The sequence below is a fragment of the Gekko japonicus genome, unplaced genomic scaffold (genome assembly GCF_001447785.1).
Source record: "Gekko japonicus isolate JY-2015 unplaced genomic scaffold, Gekko_japonicus_V1.1 scaffold1872, whole genome shotgun sequence".
NCBI classification, from domain to species: Eukaryota; Metazoa; Chordata; class Lepidosauria; order Squamata; family Gekkonidae; genus Gekko; species Gekko japonicus.
The window spans coordinates 298871-321837 of record NW_015159770.1 but is presented as its reverse complement, the minus strand read 5'-3'; the positions used below and the strand labels follow the sequence as shown (position 1 = coordinate 321837).

General features: G+C 42.7%; 1 protein-coding gene across 1 annotated transcript in view; it reads right to left on the bottom strand.

Moving 5' to 3' along the window:
* The window catches only part of SCGN (secretagogin, EF-hand calcium binding protein), a 31772-nt gene extending 9858 nt beyond the window's left edge, over positions 1-21914 (bottom strand). The window contains exons 1-4 of the mRNA XM_015406584.1: positions 21842-21914; positions 20095-20165; positions 5873-5965; positions 5480-5569 (exon numbers count right to left, since the gene is read on the bottom strand). Coding sequence (XP_015262070.1) covers positions 5480-5569; positions 5873-5965; positions 20095-20165; positions 21842-21914 — 327 coding nt within the window. The remainder of the gene's footprint in view (positions 1-5479; positions 5570-5872; positions 5966-20094; positions 20166-21841) is intronic.
* Between the last annotated feature and the right edge of the window lie 1053 nt (positions 21915-22967).

Genomic DNA, 22967 nt, shown 5'->3' with positions numbered 1-22967 from the left:
AAATACCCCCAAAATACCTTCAGGTATTACTGAAGCTGAATACAGATCAGAGATCTGTATTCGTCTACCGGTATAGCTGAGCCCCCCAAAAGCCAATTTCCCCCCTGGCTTTTATTCAGGTGTATTCAGCTATATCACAAGGCAGCCACAAGTCCGAGCTGTAAAAGAGGACCAGCTTAGGTGATGTGGGGCTGAGAGCACTGCCTCGGCTGGGGCTGGCCGGCTCCTCTTGCATCTCGGTTTAAACCAACCTGCAAGAGGAGCCAGCCCAGGATCGACTGGGGCGCAGATCCCGGGGACAGCTTCTCCTGGGGCACAGTTTAAACCGTGCCATGGAAGAAGCCCTCCCAGCTGGGTCTGTGTGCGGTGGGGGAGAGACCTCCCCACCACATGCAGATCCTGGGGCCATCAGCATTTTTTTCTCTGGTCTATTTGACCTGAACCTAAAAATGCCATTTTGCACACCACTAGTTGGCATAGTGGCTTTTATGTGGGTGGAAGAGCAGTTACCGTGTCATGCACAGTATCCTATACAGCACGCAAGCAGAAGTGTTGTTCCTTATTTCAATGGCACAATCCTGAGCAGAACCTTCTAAGCCAATTGATTTCAATGGATTTCGAAGGGTATAACTCAGGATGGCAGTGTTGGTTTCATGTTCACTTCCTCCATTTCTTCCTTTAATGAAGGATGGAGCTTACTTCTCAAAATTAGGCATGAAAATGTTGTTTTACTCCATATGAATGTTTCAAGTCCTTCACAGTGATTGGGGTACTACAGCCTTAATCAGGACCATATTCAAGTGCAATGGGGGGGGGACTAGGATAAAGATGGGGACCGTGACACCAAACGCAGAGGCGGAGATGTCTGTAAAATATTTAGCATTATACAAAAGTCAGCCAATTCTGTTGTTATTCCATCTTATTCCAATGAGGAGCACATATCGATCAATAATTGTACTGGTACTGCAGAACCTTTGATGGTAATAGTAATGTTAGTGGAATAACAAAGGCCAAATGAAACAGTGCTTACTCAGTTTGCCCTGCCTCCCCAGAATGCTAGATAGGTCCAAGCTACAGATTATTCTAGTAAGAAGAACCAGAGAGAAATTCTTTTATTATGACTTGACATGTTCGATCCTCTGTTACATTTAGGCTGATAGTTTTATTTCCAAAGTTCAAACACGATGCTGCACAGTACTTAACGATGGCCTTTTTAATATAAATAAAGTGAAAGCTAGAATTCTAGAATCTGATACTCAGCATAAGGAGCTGCAGAGTAATTCTCTACAGACCATCTGTGGAAACAGAAGGATGTTGCCTCTTCCACGGGAAATATGTTCACAGTGACTATGCAGAGATGGTAAATGAGATACAAACTGCATATGAAAGTAACAGATCTCTGTGTTAAAAATCTGAGTCTGCCGCATTCACTTAAAAATGGCTGGGTGAGGGTCTAATTTGGTGTAGTCTTAGGAGCACGGACTCTAATCTGGAAGAACCTGGTTTGATTCCCCATGCCTCCCCATGCAGCTGCTGGGTGACCTTGGGCAAGCCACAGTTCTCTCAGAGCTGTTGTCTCAAGAGTAGTTCTCGAAAGAACTCTCTCGGCCCCACCTACCTCACAGGGTATCTGTTGTGGGGAGGGGAAGGGAAAGGAGTTTGTAAGCTGCTCTGAGACTCCAACTGAAGGGCGGGGTACAATTCCAATCTCTTCTTCTCTCTCTTCTAATTTCTAAAGTAGCGGGGTGGGATATAGGAATGAAAGATACTCAATCTTCCCTTGCCAATGGCTTCCCTCTCTGCAGCCTGTGCTTGCAGGTGTTTGATTCTAACCTGATTACTTATAACTGGAAAGCAGAGTTGCTAACTGGCCTGAAGAAAAATGTCCTGTTCCTTTAATAGAAGTGCAGTATGTGGAAATGGGTAGGTGAAGCGATGAGCATTGAGCATAGCATGAAGGTATTTGGGATCCCCCTCATAGATCATTGCCTTGTCGTGGCGAGGGGGCTTGCGTAGTTCGATGAAGTTGTGGGCTATGCCATGGAGGGCCAGGCCACCCAAGACGGACAGGCCACAGCAGAGAACTCAGACCAAGCGTGATCCCCCTGGAGAAGGAAATGGCAACCCACTCCAGTATTTTTGCCAAGAAAACCACATGGACAGGTACAAAAGGCTAAAAGATATGACGCCGGAAGATGAGCCCCTCAGGTCGGAAGGTGTCCAATATGCTACTGGGGAAGAGCAGAGGGCAAGTACAAGTAACCCCAGAAAGAGTGAAGCGGCTGGGCCAAAGCCGAAAGGACGCTCAGTTGTGGATGTGTCTGATGGTGAAAGGAAAGTCCGATGCTGCAAAGAACAATACTGCACAGGAACCTGGAATGTAAGATCTATGAATCAAGGTAAGCTTGACGTGGTCAAAAACGAGATGGCAAGACTGAACATTGATATCTTAGGAATCAGTGAACTAAAGTGGACAGGAATGGGCGAATTTAACTCAGAAGACCATTATATCTACTACTGTGGCCAGGAATCTCGTAGAAAAAATGGTGTGGCCTTTATAGTAACAAGAGAGTGCAAAAGTCAGTACTGGGATACAATCTCAAAAATGACAGAATGATCTCAGCCCGAATCCAAGGCAAACCATTCAACATCACAGTAATCCAAGTCTATGCCCCAACCACTGATGCAGAAGAGGCTGAAGTGGACCGGTTCTATGAAGACCTACAACACCTCATAGAACTAACACCAAAAAATGATGTCCTCATCATCATAGGGGACTGGAATGCTAAAGTAGGAAGTCAAAAGGTAACCGGAATAACAGACAAGTTTGGCCTTGGAAAGCAAAATGAAGCAGGGCAAAGGTTAACAGAGTTTTGTCAAGAGAACACACTGGTCATAGCGAACACCCTTTTCCAACAACCTAAGAGGCGACTCTACACATGGACATCACCAGATGGGCAACACCGAAATCAGATTGACTATATAATTTGCAGTCAAAGATGGAGAAGCTCTATCCAGTCAGTAAAAACAAGACCTGGAGCTGACTGTGGTTCAGATCATGAGCTACTCATTGCAAAATTCAGACTTAAACTGAAGAAAATTGGGAAAACCACGAGGCCATTCAGGTTTGACCTAGATCGCATCCCTGATGAATATACAGTAGAGGTGAAGAATAGATTCAAGGGTCTGGATTTGATAGATAGAGTGCCTGAAGAACTATGGACAGAGGTTCGTGACATCGTACAGGAGGCAGCAATCACCACCATACCAAAGAAAAAGAAATGCAAGAAAGCAAAATGGCTTTCTGATGAGGCTTTACAAATAGCAGAGGAAAGAAGGAAAGCGAAAGGCAAAGGCGAAAAGGAAAGATTTACCCAACTGAACGCAGATTTCCAGAGAACAGCAAGGAGAGATAAGGAGGCCTTCCTGAATGAACAGTGCAAAGTAATAGAAGAAAACAATAGAATGGGAAGGACTAGAGATCTCTTCAAGAAAATTGGAGAAATCAAGGGAGCGTTCCATGCAAAGCTGGCCATGATAAAGGACAAAAACGGTAGGGACCTAACAGAAGCAGAAGAGATTAGGAAAAGATGGCAAGAATACACAGAAGAACTATACAAGAAAGACCTCAATGTCCTTGACAAACACGACGGTATAATCACTGACCTTGAGCCAGACATCCTGGAATGTGAAGTTAAATGGGCCTTAGAAAGCATTACTAACAACAAAGCTAGTGGAGGTGATGGTATTCCAGCTGAGCTATTCAAAGTCTTAGAAGATGATGCTGTTAAAGTTCTGCACTCCATTTGCCAGCAAATTTGGAAAACGCAACAGTGGCCACAGGATTGGAAAAGATCAGTATACATTCCAATCCCAAAGAAGGGCAATGCCAAGGAATGTTCAAACTATCGCACAATTGCACTCATATCACACGCTAGCAAGGTCATGCTCAAGATCCTACAAGCTAGGCTTCAACAGTACGTGGATAGAGAACTACCAGAAGTACAAGCTGGGTTTCGAAGAGGTAGAGGAACGAGAGATCATATTGCCAACATTCGCTGGATTATGGAGAAAGCAAGAGAGTACCAGAAAAATATCTACTTCTGCTTCATTGACTATGCTAAAGCCTTTGACTGTGTGGATCACAACAAACTATGGCAGGTCCTTAAAGAGATGGGAGTACCAGACCACCTCACATGTCTCTTGAGAAACCTGTATAAGGGCCAAGAAGCGACAGTTAGAACCGGATACGGAACAACTGATTGGTTCAGCATAGGAAAAGGAGTACGACAAGGATGTATACTGTCACCTTGCTTATTTAATATATATGCAGAGTACATCATGCGAAATGCTGGCCTGGATGAATCACAAGCGGGAATTAAGATTGCTGGGGAAAAGATCAACAACCTCAGATATGCAGATGATACCACTCTAATGGCTGAAAGTGAAAAGGATCTAAAGAGCCTCTTGCTCAGAGTAAAAGAGGAGAGCGCAAAAGTGGGCTTGAAGCTCAACATCAAAAAAACTAAGATCATGGCATCCGGCCCCATCACTCCTTGGCAAATAGAAGGGGAAGTCGTGGAAGTAGTGACAGACTTCACGTTCCTGGGATCCCAGATCACCGCAGACTGTGACTGCAGCCATGAAATTAAAAGACGCCTGCTCCTTGGGAGGAAAGCGATGGCGAACCTAAACAGCATGATAAAAAGTAGAGACATCACCCTGCCAACAAAAGTCCGCATGGTCAAAGCAATGGTATTCCCAGTAGTCATGTATGGCTGCGAGAGCTGGACTATAAGGAAGGCCGAGCGCCGAAGAATAGATTCTTTTGAACTATGGTGCTGGAGAAGACTCTTGAGAGTCCCTTGGACTGCAAGAAGAACAAATCAGTCAATCCTCAAAGAAATCAACCCTGACTGTTCCCTGGAAGGCCAGATAATGAAACTGAAGCTCAAATACTTTGGCCACCAAATGAGAAGGGAGCACTCACTGGAGAAGACCCTGATGCTGGGAAAGATTGAAGGTCAAAGAAGACGGGGACAGCAAAGGATGACGTGGTTAGACAGTGTCATAAATGCAACGAACATGAAATTGAGTGAACATCAGAGGACAGCGGAAGACCGGAAGGCCTGGCATGACCTGGTCCATGGGGTCGCGAAGAGTCGGACTCGACTGTGTGACTGAACTACAAAATTTGGGAGAAGGGGCTACAGGGAAGGAAGTGCTGGGTGTAAGGGCTCCTCTCCCGTCACCTAGCCTCTCCACAAGTTTTGAGAATCAGACTCCCTTACCTACCTGACTTCACACACATTAATTAATGAGTGAGACGTACTGGGTTTAAAATGTATGGGTCTGTTTCTATCAAGAATAGTTTGAGTCTAGCCAACATAGAAAACTGATTTAATAAAAAGTCTATTTAATTCAATAAAAATCTAATAGCTCTTAGAAACATCTGCACACTGGAGGAAATTCTACCCACACGCATGAACTCCACACTATTGTCCAAGGGCGTTTCTCGTCGGAAAAGCAGCAGAAAGTTCTCATCCTCTGTCAAAAGCATATTGGCAAGCTAAAATAAATAAAATAAAAAATAAATAAAATACAAAAGCATCAATCATATTTCTGTAATCTCATCAGCCTGTTCAATCTTTCCTTAATTAATCTGTAGATTAAATAATGTAGGGTCTGTATTAAATAGCCAAAACAGAAGCAGCTACAGAATCTACAACAGGCTGCTTCCGTTCAAATTATATTTGGACAAAGATTTAGTTCTACAAGATTCTAAGAATGATTATTTATAATACAGTTAAAGCTGCTCTCTACACTGTTCTACATTTTTTCTAACATTTTGAAACAAAAGATAGCCAGGTACCTCTTCTATCTGCAAGCGTCCATCTGCAGTCATGTCAAAAGTTGACATATACTGTTCTTTCACTATCCGGACTTTTTCCTCTGTTATGATGCTCTGCAAGAGGAAAAGTAAAAGCCTGAGAATCAGATCCCCAGGTGTAATATATTCCACTCGGTATCTTACATGTAAGACTAGCAGCAAGAGTAATCCTTTTGTTTACGACACAGATGGTTCTAGCAAGGGCCATTTTGTTCTGGTTACTGAGTTTAAAAGTTACAATATAACATGGTTTCCTATCAATACGACTTGCTTGTCCCCAAAAAACCCTTCAGCAATACTAGACTGCATTCAGATTTCATGAGAAGCGTTGGTTTGATTTAAATCATGTTGACACAAATAAATTTGAAAAAAGGGGGAAATGAACAAACAAATAGAATTAAGTACATAGATGTTAAGAAAACATGCAGGTCAAATAATACTTTTAGTGATTTAAACATTAACAGATATTAACAAAGATATGAAAATGCATGTATTTTTATCACAATAGATTAACCAACAGATATTAACCCTTACATTAGCCTCAGTTAACATTGATAATCTATAATAACATCTAAGGTTGCCAGGTCCCCTGGTCAATCTGGCGGGGGGATTTGGGGGGTGTTTCGGGGGGTGGCTCCCGCTGGTCAGCAGGCCACATGCTCCTCACCAATCAGCTGAAGCCCTTTAAATCTTTTAGCAGGAAGGGAGAGGGGCTGTTGCCGACCACAGCTGTGCGGGGGGGGGGGGGCAGCACACACAGGGCTTCTTTCCCAGCTGCAATTCACCACTTGGGATTCAGGCCCATGCACCACCATCCTGCTCTACCAGCATTAGAAGCTGTCATAGCGGGCTATACCAGCATTAGAAGTCTTTGGTTAATCTCCAGCGATTCTGTTACTTTGAACTGGTGCCCCATGAACAAGATTTTGCGAACTACTATTGAACTACTTTGGAATGATTGTTACCTCTCTGGCATTCACATACCTTGGAGAGAAAAATATATTTGTATCATTATTGATACTGGTTCACTGAAGAAGTTTAACGAAACAAATGCATTTATACCTGGTATCCTCGTGTGATTCTTCTTTCAGACGATTCTTCTTTCCATTTGATTCATATTGTATTTATTTTTTGAAGATTATATTTACATATTTTTGTACACTTTACTATATAAAAATAACTGCACACAATATATAAAGTAATTATAATTAGAATTTTATTTTATTTAGAAGAGAAGAAGAAGAGATTGGATTTATACCCCGCCCTTCACTACCCAAAGGAGTCTCAGAGCGGCTTACAAACTCCTTCCCCTTCCCCTCCCCACAACAGACACCCTGTGAGGTAGGTGGGGCTGAGAGAGCTCTTGACAGAAACTGCTCTTTTTCAAGAACAGCTCTTATCAGAACTACAGCTTGCCCAAGGTCATCCAGCCGGGTGCAAGTGGAGGAGTGGGGAATCAAACCCGGTTCTCCCAGATTAGAGTCCGCGCACTTAACCACTACACCAAACTGGCTCTGTGTCTTATTACAGTGTCTTTGTTACTTCATGTTCCTTACCCACTGTAATCCTTCTTATGCTGGCTTCTTTTAGACTTGGCATTGCCTTTCCTAACCTTTGGAATGTATTCTATCTGGGCTTCAATTTAGTGTGGTTTTAAATAGCTTCCAAGCATCCTCTAGGGCAAGGGTGGCCAAACTGTGGCTTGAGAGCCACATGTGGCTCTTTCACACATGTTGTGTGGCCCCCAGCAGGACAGCTGGGGAAGCGAAGGGGAGGCATGCCTCCCCGATTGGTCTTCCCTTCCCCAGCCAGTGTTCCCCTCCCTGGGTAGGCCTGAGGCGGGAGGAAGCAGAGAAAGAAAGCAACTTTAACTTTAAATCTCTCTCTTTAAATCTCTTCTCCAAGCCAAGCCAGCCAGTGTGGGGGCATGGGGGGCTTGGAGGGCCCATTTAAAGTTAAAGTTACTTTATTTCCTCCTCTCTCTCTCTTTCTCTCTTTTCCACTTCTTCCCTCCCTCCCCCATCTATTTGCTTTCTTTCCATCTATTTCTTTCTTTCTACCTTTCTTTCTCTCTTTCTCCCTTCTTTCCTTTCATTCTTTTTCTCTCTCTTTTCCTTCCTTCCTCCCCCCTTCATCTATTTGACCCCTCCCCATCTATTTGCTTTCTTTGTTTCTGTTTCTCTCTCTCTCCTTCTTTCTTTCCACATTTTTCATTCTTTCTACCTTTCTCTTTCTCCCTTTATTCCATCTATCCTTCCTCCCCCTCCCTTCCCATCTATTTGCTTTCTTTGTTTCTCTCTGTTTCTCTCTCTCTCTCTTCCTTCCTTCCCCTCCCTCTTCCATCTATTTTTCTTTCTTTCTCTCTCTTTCCCCTCCCTCCCCATCTATATACTTTCTTTCCACCTTTCTTTCTCTTTTTTCCTTTCTCCCTTTCTCCCTCCCTTTCTTTCTTTCTCTCTCTTCCTTCCTCCCCCTCCGTCTCCCCATTTACTCTCTCTCTCTCTCTCTCTCTCACACACACACACAAATAAATATCATTAGCAGACAAATAAATATAATTGGACAAAGAAATATCATTATCAATATCTGTTTTACCCCTTTTGTTTTTATTTTTGGCTGCCTCATTTAATGTTAATAAAAAGCAAATTTGCATATTTCCCAATAAAATTTGTGTGTAATATTTGTTAATGTCTTGTGGCTCTCAAACATCTGATGTTTATTCGATGTGGCTCTTACGTTAAGCAAGTTTGGCCACCCCTGCTTTAGGGATCTGAATCTCTTGTGTTTCACTTTAAGTTTCCTTTTAGTTATTCCCCTTATTTTTGTACAGTTCCCTCTTTTGAAATCAAATGTTAAATTTTTTGACTTTAGGGGTAACTTTCCATTGGTCATTGAAACTTTATTTCAATACAAGGTCAGCTCTGAAGAATCAGCAAATAATAAAATGCATGCAATGCAGCAAACATAAAACAATGAACACAGATTAAGAAGTGGGACAAGAAAAGTAAATCCCTCCTACAACAGACAGGTAAGTTACTGAGGCACAATCAGCCACTTGTGTATCCCACATGCCTGGTGGCAAAATTTGGCAACTTTGTGGGTTATCTCCTGAGAGGAGTCTGGAAGAAGAAGAGAGACAAGTTGTTCAGATTTTCCCAAATGTAGTTCACAGAACTTGAGCAATATACTGATGTTGGATGTCATTATAGAATGGACAGTGCAGCAGAACATGTTCTATAGACTCTACTTTCCCCATATGACATGGACAAAGCCATTGAGGGAGTGGGACACAATGGTAAATCTGCCTTCCAGAAGGGCTGAAGGTAGAGCATTAAAGTGTGCCAGGGTAAAGATTCTCCAATACTTGGAGATCTCAAGGGATCTAACACAACCTGATGGCTGAAAACATTTAGCATGCTGCAGAATAACTGGATATTTCTGAATCTGTGCCCTATTTGATTGTTGGGCATGGTCCCAGAACTACTGTTTAATTGTTTATTTTGCTTTTGATAGCCAAGATGCAGTAAAACTTCAGGGGAGAGGCTGTGCTCCTAGAGTTTCTCCTCTACCACTCTTTGCCTGGTTGCGCTGTGGCTATAGTGTTTATAACAACACTGTCAACAAAAATCAAGGGGATTGAAAATGAGTTTTAGCCAGTAGGTTGTTGTGAGTAGACCCATAATGTGCCTTCAAGGCGATCAGCCCAGCCTCTAGTCTGAGAAGGGCATTTGGAACACACTGTAGGACTCCAAAAATCATTCTTAGGAACTTAGTTTATACTGCTTCCAGTAGGTGTCTTTCTTTATAAATACAGAGCTAGGAACCATACAAGAACTGGGTGACAACCTTCCCTTGGAAAACCTTGATTGCTGCAGGGATAAAGGAGGCCCTTTTTGTGAAGTGGAATTGTATACTAGTGGAGGTTTCTCTGTGGGCAGTCTCTGCAGTGTGCAGTGCCTGATCTCTCCAGTGTCCATCCAACTGGACTCCAGTGTCCATCCAAGGTATTTGAATATTTTTGTTTGTTTGATGTTGAGGCCCTCAATTTGCCATCTATGGTTTTGGTGGCTTTTTTTGGGTAAAGATGAGGACATTGTTTTTTTGGTAGTTAATTGCAAGGAATACCAGGGTTCAGGACACAGAGGCAGGCGATCAAGCCACCTCTCTGAAAAATGACCAAGCCCCCAATAGGGTTTACCAGAAGTCATCATGACTTCCAGGCATGCAAGCAAACACACACACGCACACACACACACAGAGAAATACAAAAAAAGAGAAGATAACAGTATCATCTGCGTATAGTAAGACAGGGATTGTTTTGTCAGCAAGCTTTGGAAAAGGAAAACTTGGATTTCCTAGGTGTTACATCAAAGAGTTGATGTAATAGTTAAACAACAGAGGGTCCAAAATGCAACCCTAACTGTTTTGTCCAGTGGGATCTGATTGGAGAGGTGGCCTTGAGGACTGCATCTTACTTTTAGGAAATTTCCTTCATGCAGCGAGTGGATAAGTATGTAGAGTCTTCAGTCTATGAGAGACTTCTCAAACTTTGCCCAAAGCCTGTTCCTGGGGATACTGTCAAATGCTGCTTTGAAGTCCACGAAGGCAGCATAAAGTGCCCCATTAGGCTTAGAGCTCTACTTTTCCGCAAGATGGTGCGAGATCAGGCATAGTCTGAAGTGGAACAGCCAGCTATGAAGCCTGCCTGCTCACCCATCAGTATGTTTTCTTGATCTAATCAATCAAGAAGTTTCCAGTACAAGGTGTCCAGAATACAGTTTACTAATGACTAAGGGGACTGATCAGTTGATAGTTGGCAGGATTTGACTTTTCTCCTTTCTTGTACATTGGAACAATAATTGTAAGGCCCCAGTCTGTGGGGATGCAGGCCAACTGGTAAGTGCTGAGAGCATTGGGGCCCACCAGTCGGTATTTGATTTTATAATCTCTGGGAATATCATTTTCATGAGTCTTGCTAAAGCTCAATTGCTTTATTCATCTTTTGACTCCATCAGCTGTTTCTGGTGGCCATGTTGGAAGGCTTCATAGTTGGGTCATGATGTATCTGGATTTGTTTTGGATGAGTAAAGCATGTGGAAATGAGATTCCCAAAGGCAAGGAGTAGGGGTGTGCATTCGGTATATACTGAGCTGAATAAATAGCCAAGTAATACCTTATGGGTATTATTTGGGTATTTATTCAGCTTAATCAGATTCTCCAGTCTGATTCGGCTACCGATTTAGGTGGCCTGATTAAAAGTCAATAGTATTCAGCTTTTATTTGGGCCAGCTATATCAACAAGTTGAACCACAGCTGCTGCCACAGAGTGGCATGGAGAAGGTATTCCTTTCACTTGTGGAGTCGTATGGCCGAGGCAATGTGACTCCATGAGTGAAGGGAAGGCATTTTTAAATGCCTCCCCTTCCCTCCCTGAGTTGTGCCACAGCAGTGGCATGTTTCCAGGAGTGAAGGGAAGGCAATTAGCCTCAAATTAAGCCAGTTTGGTGTAGTGATTAAGTGCACGGACTCTAATCTGGGAGAACCAGGTTTGATTCCCCACTCCTCCACTTGCACCTGGCTGGATGACCTTGTGCACGCCATAGTTCTGGCATAGCTGTTCTTGAAAAAGAGCAGTTTCTGTCAGAGTTCTCTCAGCCCCACCTACCTCACAGGGTGTCTGTCGTGGGGAGGTGAAGGGAAAGGAGTTTGTAAGCCGCTCTGAGACTCCCTTGGGTAGTGAAAGGCGGGGTATAAATTCAATCTCCTCCTCCTCCTCCTCTTTGGTCCTTCCTTTCCCTTCCCCTGGAGTGGCTTAAAGGTTGACTGTTATGAATCCATCTACAGTGGGTCTTCGGACCTGGTTTCTTGGAGGCAAATGATTTTATTTATTTATTTATTATTTATTTTATTACGCTTGTATCCTGCCCTCCCCACAGGCAGGTTCCATCAGTGTTAAAACAATATACAATGACAGTTAAAATGAATTTAAAACAAGATTAAACAATAAAACAATCATACAATCCTAAAATACAATGGAGAATGTAGTTAATAACTCAGTAGCTAAAACCGATGGTATATTTCCCAGATGGTTGTTTAAGTTCACGACACTGATGGGAGGCCAATCAAGGGGGGTGGGGGTGATGCCCACTACCTCAACTAAAAGCCTGGTGGAAGAGCTCTGTCTTACAGGCCCCGTGGAATTGTAATAAATCCCACAGGGCCCTGATCTCATATGAGAGCTCATTCCACCAGGCAGGGGCCAGGGCCGAAAAAGCCCTGGCCCTAGTTGAGGCAAGTCGGACATCCTTTGGGCTGGGGACTACCAACAGGTGTTGATTTGTAGATCTCAGTGCTCTATGGGCTCATATGGGGAGAGGCGGTCCCAAAGGCATGTCATGATGTCATGTTGGGCCAAAAAAGAGTTTTAAAAGCTATCAGCTCTCTATGATACCCAGCCTGCAATATTCCATGTTAAGAATTTAATTGAACTTTAAAGTCTTGGCCCAAAAGGATCAGTATATAATCTTCCTTAGTTGACTGAATGCAAATTTCACCCTTTGTGTTAGTTTGAAAACTTTCTGCCCAAGTAGTAGGTTGCTTGAGGGTTGGTAGTTTGGGAGGATTGAAAATGGACTGCTGCAAAATGGCCAACTCCTGGGCTGTTAGGGATTCAAGGGAAGCAGGGCCCACGGGCTGCGTACTTCACTCTGGCTGCAGTGTACTTGGCTAAGCAGAGAGTTGCTTTCACAGCAGTCAATTATAGTATCTTTCGAGGATTCATTTTGAGGCATTTTGGAGATTTTCATGGACCTGGTTTCTTGGAGGCAGATGATTTTATTTATTTATTATTTATTTATTTATTTTATTACGCTTGTATCCTGCCCTCCCCACAGGCAGGTTCCATCAGTGTTAAAACAATATACAATGACAGTTAAAATGAATTTAAAACAAGATTAAACAATAAAACAATCATACAATCCTAAAATACAATGGAGAATGTAGTTAATAACTCAGTAGCTAAAACCGATGGTATATTTCCCAGATGGTTGTTTAAGTTCACGACACTGATGGGAGGCCAATCAAGGGGGGTGGGGGTGATGCCCACTACCTCAACTAAAAGCCTGGTGGAAGAGCTCTGTCTTACAGGCCCCGTGGAATTGTAATAAATCCCACAGGGCCCTGATCTCATATGAGAGCTCATTCCACCAGGCAGGGGCCAGGGCCGAAAAAGCCCTGGCCCTAGTTGAGGCAAGTCGGACATCCTTTGGGCTGGGGACTACCAACAGGTGTTGATTTGTAGATCTCAGTGCTCTATGGGCTCATATGGGGAGAGGCGGTCCCAAAGGCATGTCATAATGTCATGTTGGGCCAAAAAAGAGTTTAAAAAGCTATCAGCTCTCTATGATACCCAGCCTGCAATATTCCATGTTAAGAATTTAATTGAACTTTGAAGTCTTGGCCCAAAAGGATCAGTATATAATCTTCCTTAGTTGACTGAATGCAAATTTCACCCTTTGTGTTAGTTTGAAAACTTTCTGCCCAAGTAGTAGGTTGCTTGAGGGTTGGTAGTTTGGGAGGATTGAAAATGGACTGCTGCAAAATGGCCAACTCCTGGGCTGTTAGGGATTCAAGGGAAGCAGGGCCCACGGGCTGCGTACTTCACTCTGGCTGCAGTGTACTTGGCTAAGCAGAGAGTTGCTTTCACAGCAGTCAATTATAGTATCTTTCGAGGATTCATTTTGAGGCATTTTGGAGATTTTCATGAATATCTATGAGGTTGTGACTTGAATCTAAGTCAAAGTTTAATTAAGAGAGTTTCTTGGTTTTTTTTTCCTATTTGGAGTTCAGCTTTGTCTTGACTTTCCCTGGGCCCATCCTCAGGCGGAGATTGATTAACGGAGCAGCTCTAGATCACAGATTTCATAAGGATCTCTTTAAATCAAGTAAAACAGACTCTGTATGTTTATACTCTCCTGCAGATAAATTTTAGGGGGACTGAAGGGTTGTGTTTCACTCTGTGTTTCAGTGAGTGAGTTTTCCTGTACACTAACAGTTGGCTGTGAACCAAGACTCGCTCTACTTGCAGTGTGAGATAAAGCTGGAGTCGTTTTACTGTCACGCAGGAGTTTTAGGGAGCCATTCAATTTCCTCAAGGTAAACAGACCAGGACTCTGTATGCAGCAGCTGTCTCAGAGAGTTCAAAATTGGTCTCTTGGTTACTCCGTGTCCTCCTTTTACACAATTTTCTGCTATAAACAGCAATTTGATTTTGTAGCAGTCAGCATGAGATACTGGAAATCCCATCCCCTTTGTTCCCTGTCACCCCTCAGGTAACTGTTGTTAATATTTTGCTGGCTTGGGACTGAGTGCGTGCCTTAGATTTTTAAAATTTTGATCCACCTTCTAATGCAATTGACACAATTTTGGAGGGGAGGTTAGTGGTTAGAGTCTCTTGTAATAATTCCAGTTTATGGGATATGGAGTTTAGTTGCTGGAAGATGGATATGATTGTTCGGCAAGTAAGGAGGCAATGATGTCCAATAAAATCTCATAGGTGATCTTTTAGAAAGCTCTGTAAATCTTCTAGTCCTTAGTGGCTTTCTTTGTGGGTCTGTAGGATTATCTTTTGTGAGGAGATCAGAGACACTGAGAGGAGAGCTTTCTTGAATTACTTGGATATTTGAATCTGTCTCCAGAGCTGCATATTTATTTGGGGAGGCAAAACCAGGAAGGTCACTTACTGTCTTGCTCCATGAGATAAAGTCGTCCAAGACAAGCTGTTTGGCTATTCTGACTGGGCTTATTGGCACTTCTTCCTCCCTATAGAGGCTAATCTTGTAACTGGACCTCTGTAGGAAAGCTTTTTCTTTTCTTTTCTTATGTAGCCAAGAGATATACAGTGAGAGGCGCCCTTTAATTCTTAGTCCATGAGAAGTGAGGAGAAGAGACATTGGCTGATTTCGCACTAGAGCTGCCTCGATGTTGCGCCGCCGTTTGCCCCGATACTATTGGTCAATTTCACACCCGAAGCCGCAGGGCTGCATTTGACCGCAGGGCGGCTTCACCCAATTTCCTCCGCAGTTTCATGATCCTCGAAAAACAGGATCACGAAACTGTGGGGGAAATTGGGTAAAGCCGCGAATCAAAATGCAACCCCACAGCTTCGGATGTGAAATTGACCAATAGTATCGGGGCAAACAGCGGCGCAACATCGAGGCAGTTCTAGTGCAAAATCAGCCTAAGTAATTAAAACTGAGCTGGAGCAGGATAAAAGGTAAAAGGTAAAAAAAAAATGAAACAAGCTGAGCTCTAGAAGCAGCTAGTTGATAGCCACCATCTTGGCAGAGGTTCCAAAGCCTTTTGCTGACAGATTCCTTTCCATTGACCTGAATGCTGAATTTAATAGCATTGTGGTCACTGTTCCCAACCGGTGCTACAACCTCTATGTCTCTCACCAGGTCTTTCAACCCTCTCAGAACCAAATCCAAGATCTCTGTGACCAATTATTCCAGTTCCATTTCTAGAGCATCACTCAAGCATATGTTTACCTAGTCAATCAATCAATCAATCAATCAATACTTTATTTACAATCCATGATCAGAATATACACCAGTAAGGAATTTTTTTTAATTACCATATAAAAATTAAGGTATGCAAATATAGAAGTGTATAAAAGTAAATTAAAACTAATACTAATAGAAATACAGTAGTTTCTAACATTAAAATTCTAATATAGAATACAATCAGCTACTATCTTCTTCTTTTTTAAGCCCCCCGAAGGGGATTTTTTTATTGTATTTTTTTTAAATCACTACAAACTACAACAGAAATAAGGTATGGGACTACATCTAGGGACAAAGTAAAGATACCCACTAGTAACTAAAAACCCAAGAGAGGAGATCTTCTAATCATTTTACACAAACATCAAGTCTTAATCCCGTTAATCCCATTACAAACTAAGTCAAAAGTAACATTAGCTTTTTCAATTCTTAAATTTAACTGCCATTAAGAAATACCCCAAAGCATCTCATTTCAAAGTTTTCCAAAGGCACAAATCAGAGTCCTTCAGCTTTCACTTCTCCTTGCCCCGTCTCTTCCGCAACTTATAAGGACTTTTGGGAGCTGCTGCCCTTTTCTTTGAAAGAGAGTGCCCTTTTCTTTGAAAGAGAGTCCCCTCCGGAAGAACCCGAGTCCACCTCGCCACTGGACTTACTGTCCTCCCCGTCTTTTTCTTCCTCCACTGGCCCTCCCAACTGGAGTCTTAAAATTCCCGAGCTTTCAGCACCGAGTCAATCTTTTCTTTTTTATCCTTGATTTTGAAGGTAACGCCTTCTGGAGTTAGCCATCTATATCGAATTTGTCTGAAGGAAAAGAACAAGATCTTTGTATTTCTTCCTCCTTTGTCTTATTTCAAATTGAATGTCTTTTAGAACTCTGATGACATTCTCCCCAACTTTCAGGGGTACTCCAGATACTGCTTTCAGGATTGCATCCCTCACATGCCTCTTTGAGAATCTTACGACAATTTCCCCAGGCAGATTATTTTTCTTTATATATCCTGAATATGACCTATAAGCCACATCCATATCGCTTAGCAACAGTTCTGCCTTCATCTCTGTCACTGGGGCCAGTATTTCACTCATCGTTTTCTTCAGATTCTCACCCTTAGTCTCTGGCATGCCCTGAAAGCGAATAATCATATTAGCCTTTTTCCATTTGTAATTGTAGCAGCTGATCTTCTGTGGAAACTTGCTTCCTTTCCGATTTTTGTACTTTCTTCTTCACCTTTTGGGCAGTGGCATCCACTTCTTTCACCTTCTCAGCTGTTTGATTCATCATTTTCAAAGTCTCGTTTATTTGAGTTTGCTGAGCGGTGGTGCACTGAGTCATTGTTGACATCTGGTCCTATTCAGCTGGTCCAGCAGGGGGTGCATGGATTCTGCCAAAGTCTTTTCCAGCTCGTTGGTTCCTTCCGGTTTTGGGCTCTCAGTTACTTTTGATTTCAACAGTTTCTCCTTTTCCGTCCTCTTCCCCGCCATCTTTCTCGATTTGTTTACTTTCGCAATTTTTTAAAAAGTCTCTGAATATGCGCTTAAACGTTCAAACTCGCCTTGGTAAGTACTTCTTAACAGTTTTAACTGTTTTTTCTTCAACTCCCCCCCTCGCTCGCTCAAAAGTTCATGCGCTTGGGAGGCGTCCCGCCCCTGCTCGCCTTAGTCTGTTTTGTAGGGTAGGGTGGGGAGCTTTCTTTTCTCTTTAATCAACGCTTAAATGACTCATGTTCATAATCGGTCCTCGGACCTCGTTTACATTCTCTTTCGGACGCTCGATCTCCTGCGCTTGCCCCGGTCAGCGTCGCTTGGGTCCATTCGGTCTCACAGCATGGAGAACCGTCGGAACGGAGAGGCACCTCAATTCTCCGGCATTACGCCGTCGAAGAGGCAATCTCTCAAAAGTTCCATGGCCAGGGTCCCTTCAACCGGGTCCCTGGGGGGGTGACAAACCTGCGCACCCCCTCCTTCGGCTGGAGCGCAGCTTCACCCCTGGGAGGTCCGGGAGGTGAGTCTGCTCTAGCGTGCCGCCATCACCGGAAGACCAATCAGCTACTATCTTCCACATTAAGTTGGGAAATATATAAGGAACGTAGTTTCATCACTTGGGAGCAGAATTTTACCTAGTCAATGTGAGGGCAGTAAGTCTCCCAGTATAATAACAGTAACTGGTTTAGTAATCTGCCTTATTTCCTTCTCCATCTCAAGATCAGCCTCAAGGATTTGACCTCCCATTGTTAAATAACCATTAGGGTCCAGTATTTCCACCTATATCTCTTTGATGTACAACACAAAACGTCCCCCAACCCATCCCTCCCTGCCCTGCCTATAGAGCTTATACCCAGGAATGACTGTATCCTGTAGATTTTCCCCATCCCACCATGTTTCTGAGATTCCTACTATATCCACATTTTCACTGAGCACCAAGCACTCCAGATCCCAATTTTTATTTCAGAAGGCCCTGTAAATTAAACCCCTGCCCTAGTTTATCTGTTTTTATTGTAAACTGCTTTCAATTTCTTGATCTTATTTTTTATCATGTTGTGCTGATTGTGAGCACGTCTTTTAATTTGAAAAGGTACATAACTAATCTAGATAAATAAAATAAACTTCTGATCATTCAGGAGATTGTCTTCTCTCTTGAACTTACCTCTTTCTCATGATGTACCCATCCAAATTCAAACTCAGTTATGGGTTATTACATCAGAATGAGAATACTAGCCATCTCACTTTTTTCTCATTCACAGATGGGTTATGTTTACTCTGGATTGTACTTCTAAAGCCACAACAGATTATCACAGATATCTGTCATTATAGTGTAATAAGTGATTTGTGCATCCAGCCATGACAGGGACTGTAGAGAAAGGAAGGAAAGAACTTAGCCAATTCCCCCTGCTTGGTTTAGCTGATTGAAATCAGGCTCCCCAAACTATTATTAGTGGTTTTAAAGGGGAAGCAGACATGCCCTTGTAAAACCTGTCTTCTCCCACACTAAAAGCCTAATAAAAGCCCATTTTCAATTAGAAAACTGAGCAGGTTTCGAAAGGTTGAATCCCTTCTTTTCCTGTGTGGACCCAATTCAAATCATGGCGGTGTCCACACAATTCACTTTTGACAAAGTAATGGAGCTCTGTGGTTTCTGCAATGTCTAGGTTGGCACTTAGAAAAACACTTAGAAAGAATAGCACCAGATTTGGGCTGTTGTCTTGTTTTTATAAACCATTCTGTATAGCTAAAAATAAAGGGGCAATATGTCCAGTGAAATGAAACAGAACTGAAACAAAGACAAAGCAAATAATTGACCACACAGTGAACTCTTCAGTGAATCTTACATCTATTTCTAAATACATCCATTTTCCTAAGCAAGGTGAAATTATTCCTTGAAAAAAGCCCCACGTTAATTGATTTTGGAAGGCCAAATATTGCATCTGCAAAATTAATCAGCACTGTTTTGAATAAGCCAAGCCACCCACTTCTCTTTCTGTTCCTTTCCAAGTAATATGCACTGAAGCGGCTCAGTTTATCCTCATTAATCTAAGCAAACATAGGTGAGTCAATTTGCTGGAACAAAATGAGTTCATGGCAGAAGGTGGCCTCAGAGCACAAGCTGGGGGAATATTGTAACCAGGTTGTTGCACCTGTGAACAATAACTAAGGAAACAGGTAGCCAGAGTGACAAATATGGATAAACAGTCCCATCTTGATACAGAGCAGCATACATAGGGCAGCTGGGGCTGTACCCAAGGAGCACTTTTCAGGAAGGTTGCCGTCTTTCTGATAAGCTTTTTATTTTTAAATCAGGGGAATGGGAAGATGAACTCCAGCCCTTCCCACTACTACTCAGAAACAGCTGAGCATCAGAATTTATTTCAGATTTCAATCTTTCAGAAATGGCTTTGCAGCAACGGCCTTAGACTTTGTGTTGGTGAGGGATCCCAGCATGCAGGCAAGGAAGGCTTAAGTGTGCATCTGTAAGGACCCTATGCATGGTGGAGGACCTTCAGTCACGCTTGTCATCATAAGGCAATAGATTCAGGTGGGTAGCCACAGGAGGTGGTGGCGGCTACAAGCATGGACAGCTTCAAGAGGGAATTAGATAAGCATATGGAGCAGAAGTCCATCAGTGGCTATTATTCACAAGGTATAGATAGGAACTCTCAGGCTGGGGCAAGTGATGCTCTGTATTCTTGGTGCTTGGGGGGGGACGACAACAGTGGGAGGGCTTCTAGTGTCCTGGCCCCATTGCTGGACCTCCTGATGGCACCTGGTATTTTTGGTCACTGTGTGACAGAGTGTTGGACTAGATGGGCCATTGGCCTGATCCAACATTGGTTTCTCTTATGTTCTTATCAATGCTCCCTGTAAGCTGTGGAGTCTTGTGAGCAAAAATTCTACTTTGTGAGCTACTGGCATTAAAGTTGTGAGTGAGCAATTTGGCAGCTGCATAAATTAGTTTGCTCTGGAGCCATCCTTCCTGAGCTAAGACAAAATTGTATGAGCCAGAGGCTAAAAAACTGTGAGCTAGCTCACACTAACTCAGCTTAGAGGGAACACTGGTAGCCATGTTGTTCTGAAAGAAAAGAACAAAGTTTGAATATAAAGTTGGTCTTAAAGGTGTCTCTGGCCTCAAACGTTTCATAATCCAATACTTACTCCACGGTCCATAGCCTGTAGCAGATGATGGAAAAAATTATCAAGCTCTTTCCCCTCTATGTAACCATTGCCTAAAATAAAGGAATATATTTATATATATTACATTTACTTGAAATAACTGCCTCTATGTGAATAAATAGACTCTAAATGCAAATAACATATAGCATGGACATTTTATAAATCTATAACCAAATCTATTTATAACCAAATAAGTAAATGTAAGCAATCCTTGCTTTTTTTTTGGCTTTTTTGATTTTAAAAGATAGAATTATTTAATTGCCTTCAAAATAATGAGTAGATGAGACAAACTGTGGACATTTTCCACCTCAAGCTTCTTTTGTAGAAGCCTGTATTTCAACTGGATGTTTGTCTATGGAGATATCCAGGTCAACATGTTCATTGACGCAAAAATCAGTAAACAAGGGTAAAAGCTGCCAGCTGTCTAATCCACAGCAGGCCCAGAAAGTTCATAGGGGCTTCAGGGATATAATACTAATGTCAGTGAAGAGAACTGAAAGCCTCAGTTTAATTCAGCCTCAGTTAATCAGGTCATTAAAATGTAGATTTAAAATTAGAATAAAGAGCTCTGATTAAAATCTAGGAGCAGGCTCCCTGTTGATGCTGTAAACACTCTGTGATTGGACACAATATATTAAGATGTTTTAAAACTGAGAGTGACAGTCAACACAGAGATTTATTGTGTAATCTTGAATAGACTTAGGCCCTTCCGTTGACAGTGATGGCTGAAAAGGGTGTAACTTTGTTTAAGATTGCACTGTCACACTATAAATTGCTTGTGGCGGGACATGTCATTTATGTTCATTGGAGAGCAATCCTAAACAGGTCTACTCAAGTTATTTAATCAGGCTTGCTCCCAGGAAAGTGTTTTTAGGATTGCACTACCAGTCTATAAAGCACCACACAAGTTGATGGTGTTACTATTAACACCATCAGTACAACACCAATAATTAATATTTGAAAATATCCAGTAGTGTGATACTAATATTCTCTCTCTTGATTGATAGATAGATAGATAGATAGATATATAGATATATCATAAATTAATAGGTAATAGAAGGTAGTAAAATCAGTTTTCAACCAACTTGCAGTGTTGTTTTAAGCAGAATTACACTCTTCCAAGCCCAATGTCTACAGTAGATTTAAAAGGGTATGACTCCACTTAGGCAGGCATTGCAAATATCTCCAAGCAGCCGAGGGTACCTAGTTTTATCACACCCAGTCTAGTGCTACACACATCCACACAGAAAATACCCTCTGAGAGCACAGAAATACAGTGTGTAAGTGGGAGTTGAGATGCTGCTCATGCTATGCACTGTCCAGGTGGGGGGAAAGCACTTTTTGAATCTTTTGACTCCATAAGGCTTCTGGGACATAAGTTTCTGTGCATGTTCTGGAGCTCACTTTTTCAGATGCCTGAAGTGAATTCTCAGTCAGCACACAGACAGACAAAGATGAACACGTTATGAGTAACCACAGGTAAAATGGCCACAAAATGCAGGACTTAGAGCGTGTGACATTTCCAGACAAGACTCAAAAATAGGCAAGGCGCCAGCCACAAATGATGATACTGGCAGAAGAGGATCAGATAGAATTATACAGAAGCACAGAACTTCCTTATGAACTAGAACTGCGAAAACAATCTTTGAATAGACATGAACTTCTCCGTTTCTCACATATGCATTGAACACGAAACACTTTCGAATCGCGGGGGAGGGGGGGAGCTCACCGTCGGCATCGAAGTGCTGCCAGATGCTCAGGAAATCCGCGGCGTCGAGGCGCTCCAGAGGGTTGCTGTCCATGGTGCTGCAGAGCAAGCGGCCACGGCGGGCAAAGTTCAGAGACCGACCGTTCTGTTGGCAGCTGGGCAGAAAGACTGTCAATGGCTGCTAACCCCGGAGTGAGAGAGAGACGGACGGGTTTTCAGGAGGCCGCCAAGCCAGAGACACGCCCAGGGCTCCTCGGCTTCCAGCTGCTGCTGCCGGGACAGAGCGTGCCCGCAGACCGAGACCACTGCTGCCGCTAACCCCACCCTGTTGCAATCTCACCCCGCCCTGGCAGTGGGAAAACCTTGCTTTCTCTTTTCTCAACGGAGATTTCTGGAATATATCAATATAAAAGGAGAACTCCGTGTATTCAGGGGAGCGTTAGCTACAGCATGCTAGATGAATGAAAACCGAGGGTCGAGTTGAAAGTCCTAAGCTAGTCTCCCTCTCCCCACTAACTTAAAAGAGAATTTAGGGAAATTACTCTAGTGAAAGTGAAATGCTGCAGCTGTTAAAGGGATTTCGTTGGTGGGACTGATGGATAAATTTGACTTAACACCAGAATGAAATGTAGATCTGATATTTAAACAACTTTTTGATTCCTGACAGGGTTTCAGGGTTGTCTATGTTTTTAGGAAGTGGGAACTTTGGTGATTAGTTCTGCCAATGCCAAGAAGTATATTGTTAATTTAAAGTGGGCAGTTTTTAAAAATCCTGGAATTAGAGGTAAATGTTATAAACTCATAACGTTACTTACAGTAATGTTCATTTTGCACGAGATATAATGCCTTTTCCAGAGGGATGGTATCCCTCTTTATGGGCATTAACATCATGGCTTAATATTGCCACCCCACCCTGCTTACAAACCTCCCTGAAGCACTGGAGACACATGTGAACATTTTTTAGCCTCTGTTGGTAAACAGAATGGTAGAGTTCAGAAGGGGCATTGGACATTTCTATATTCCTATCATTTGATATGCAGTGACCTGTGAACATGCTAGTTTTTCTGCAACAGCATGCTGGTATTCATCATTTCATTTGCAAGGCAATAGAGGAAACTGCTAATTCACCACCACTACTGACTTGTTC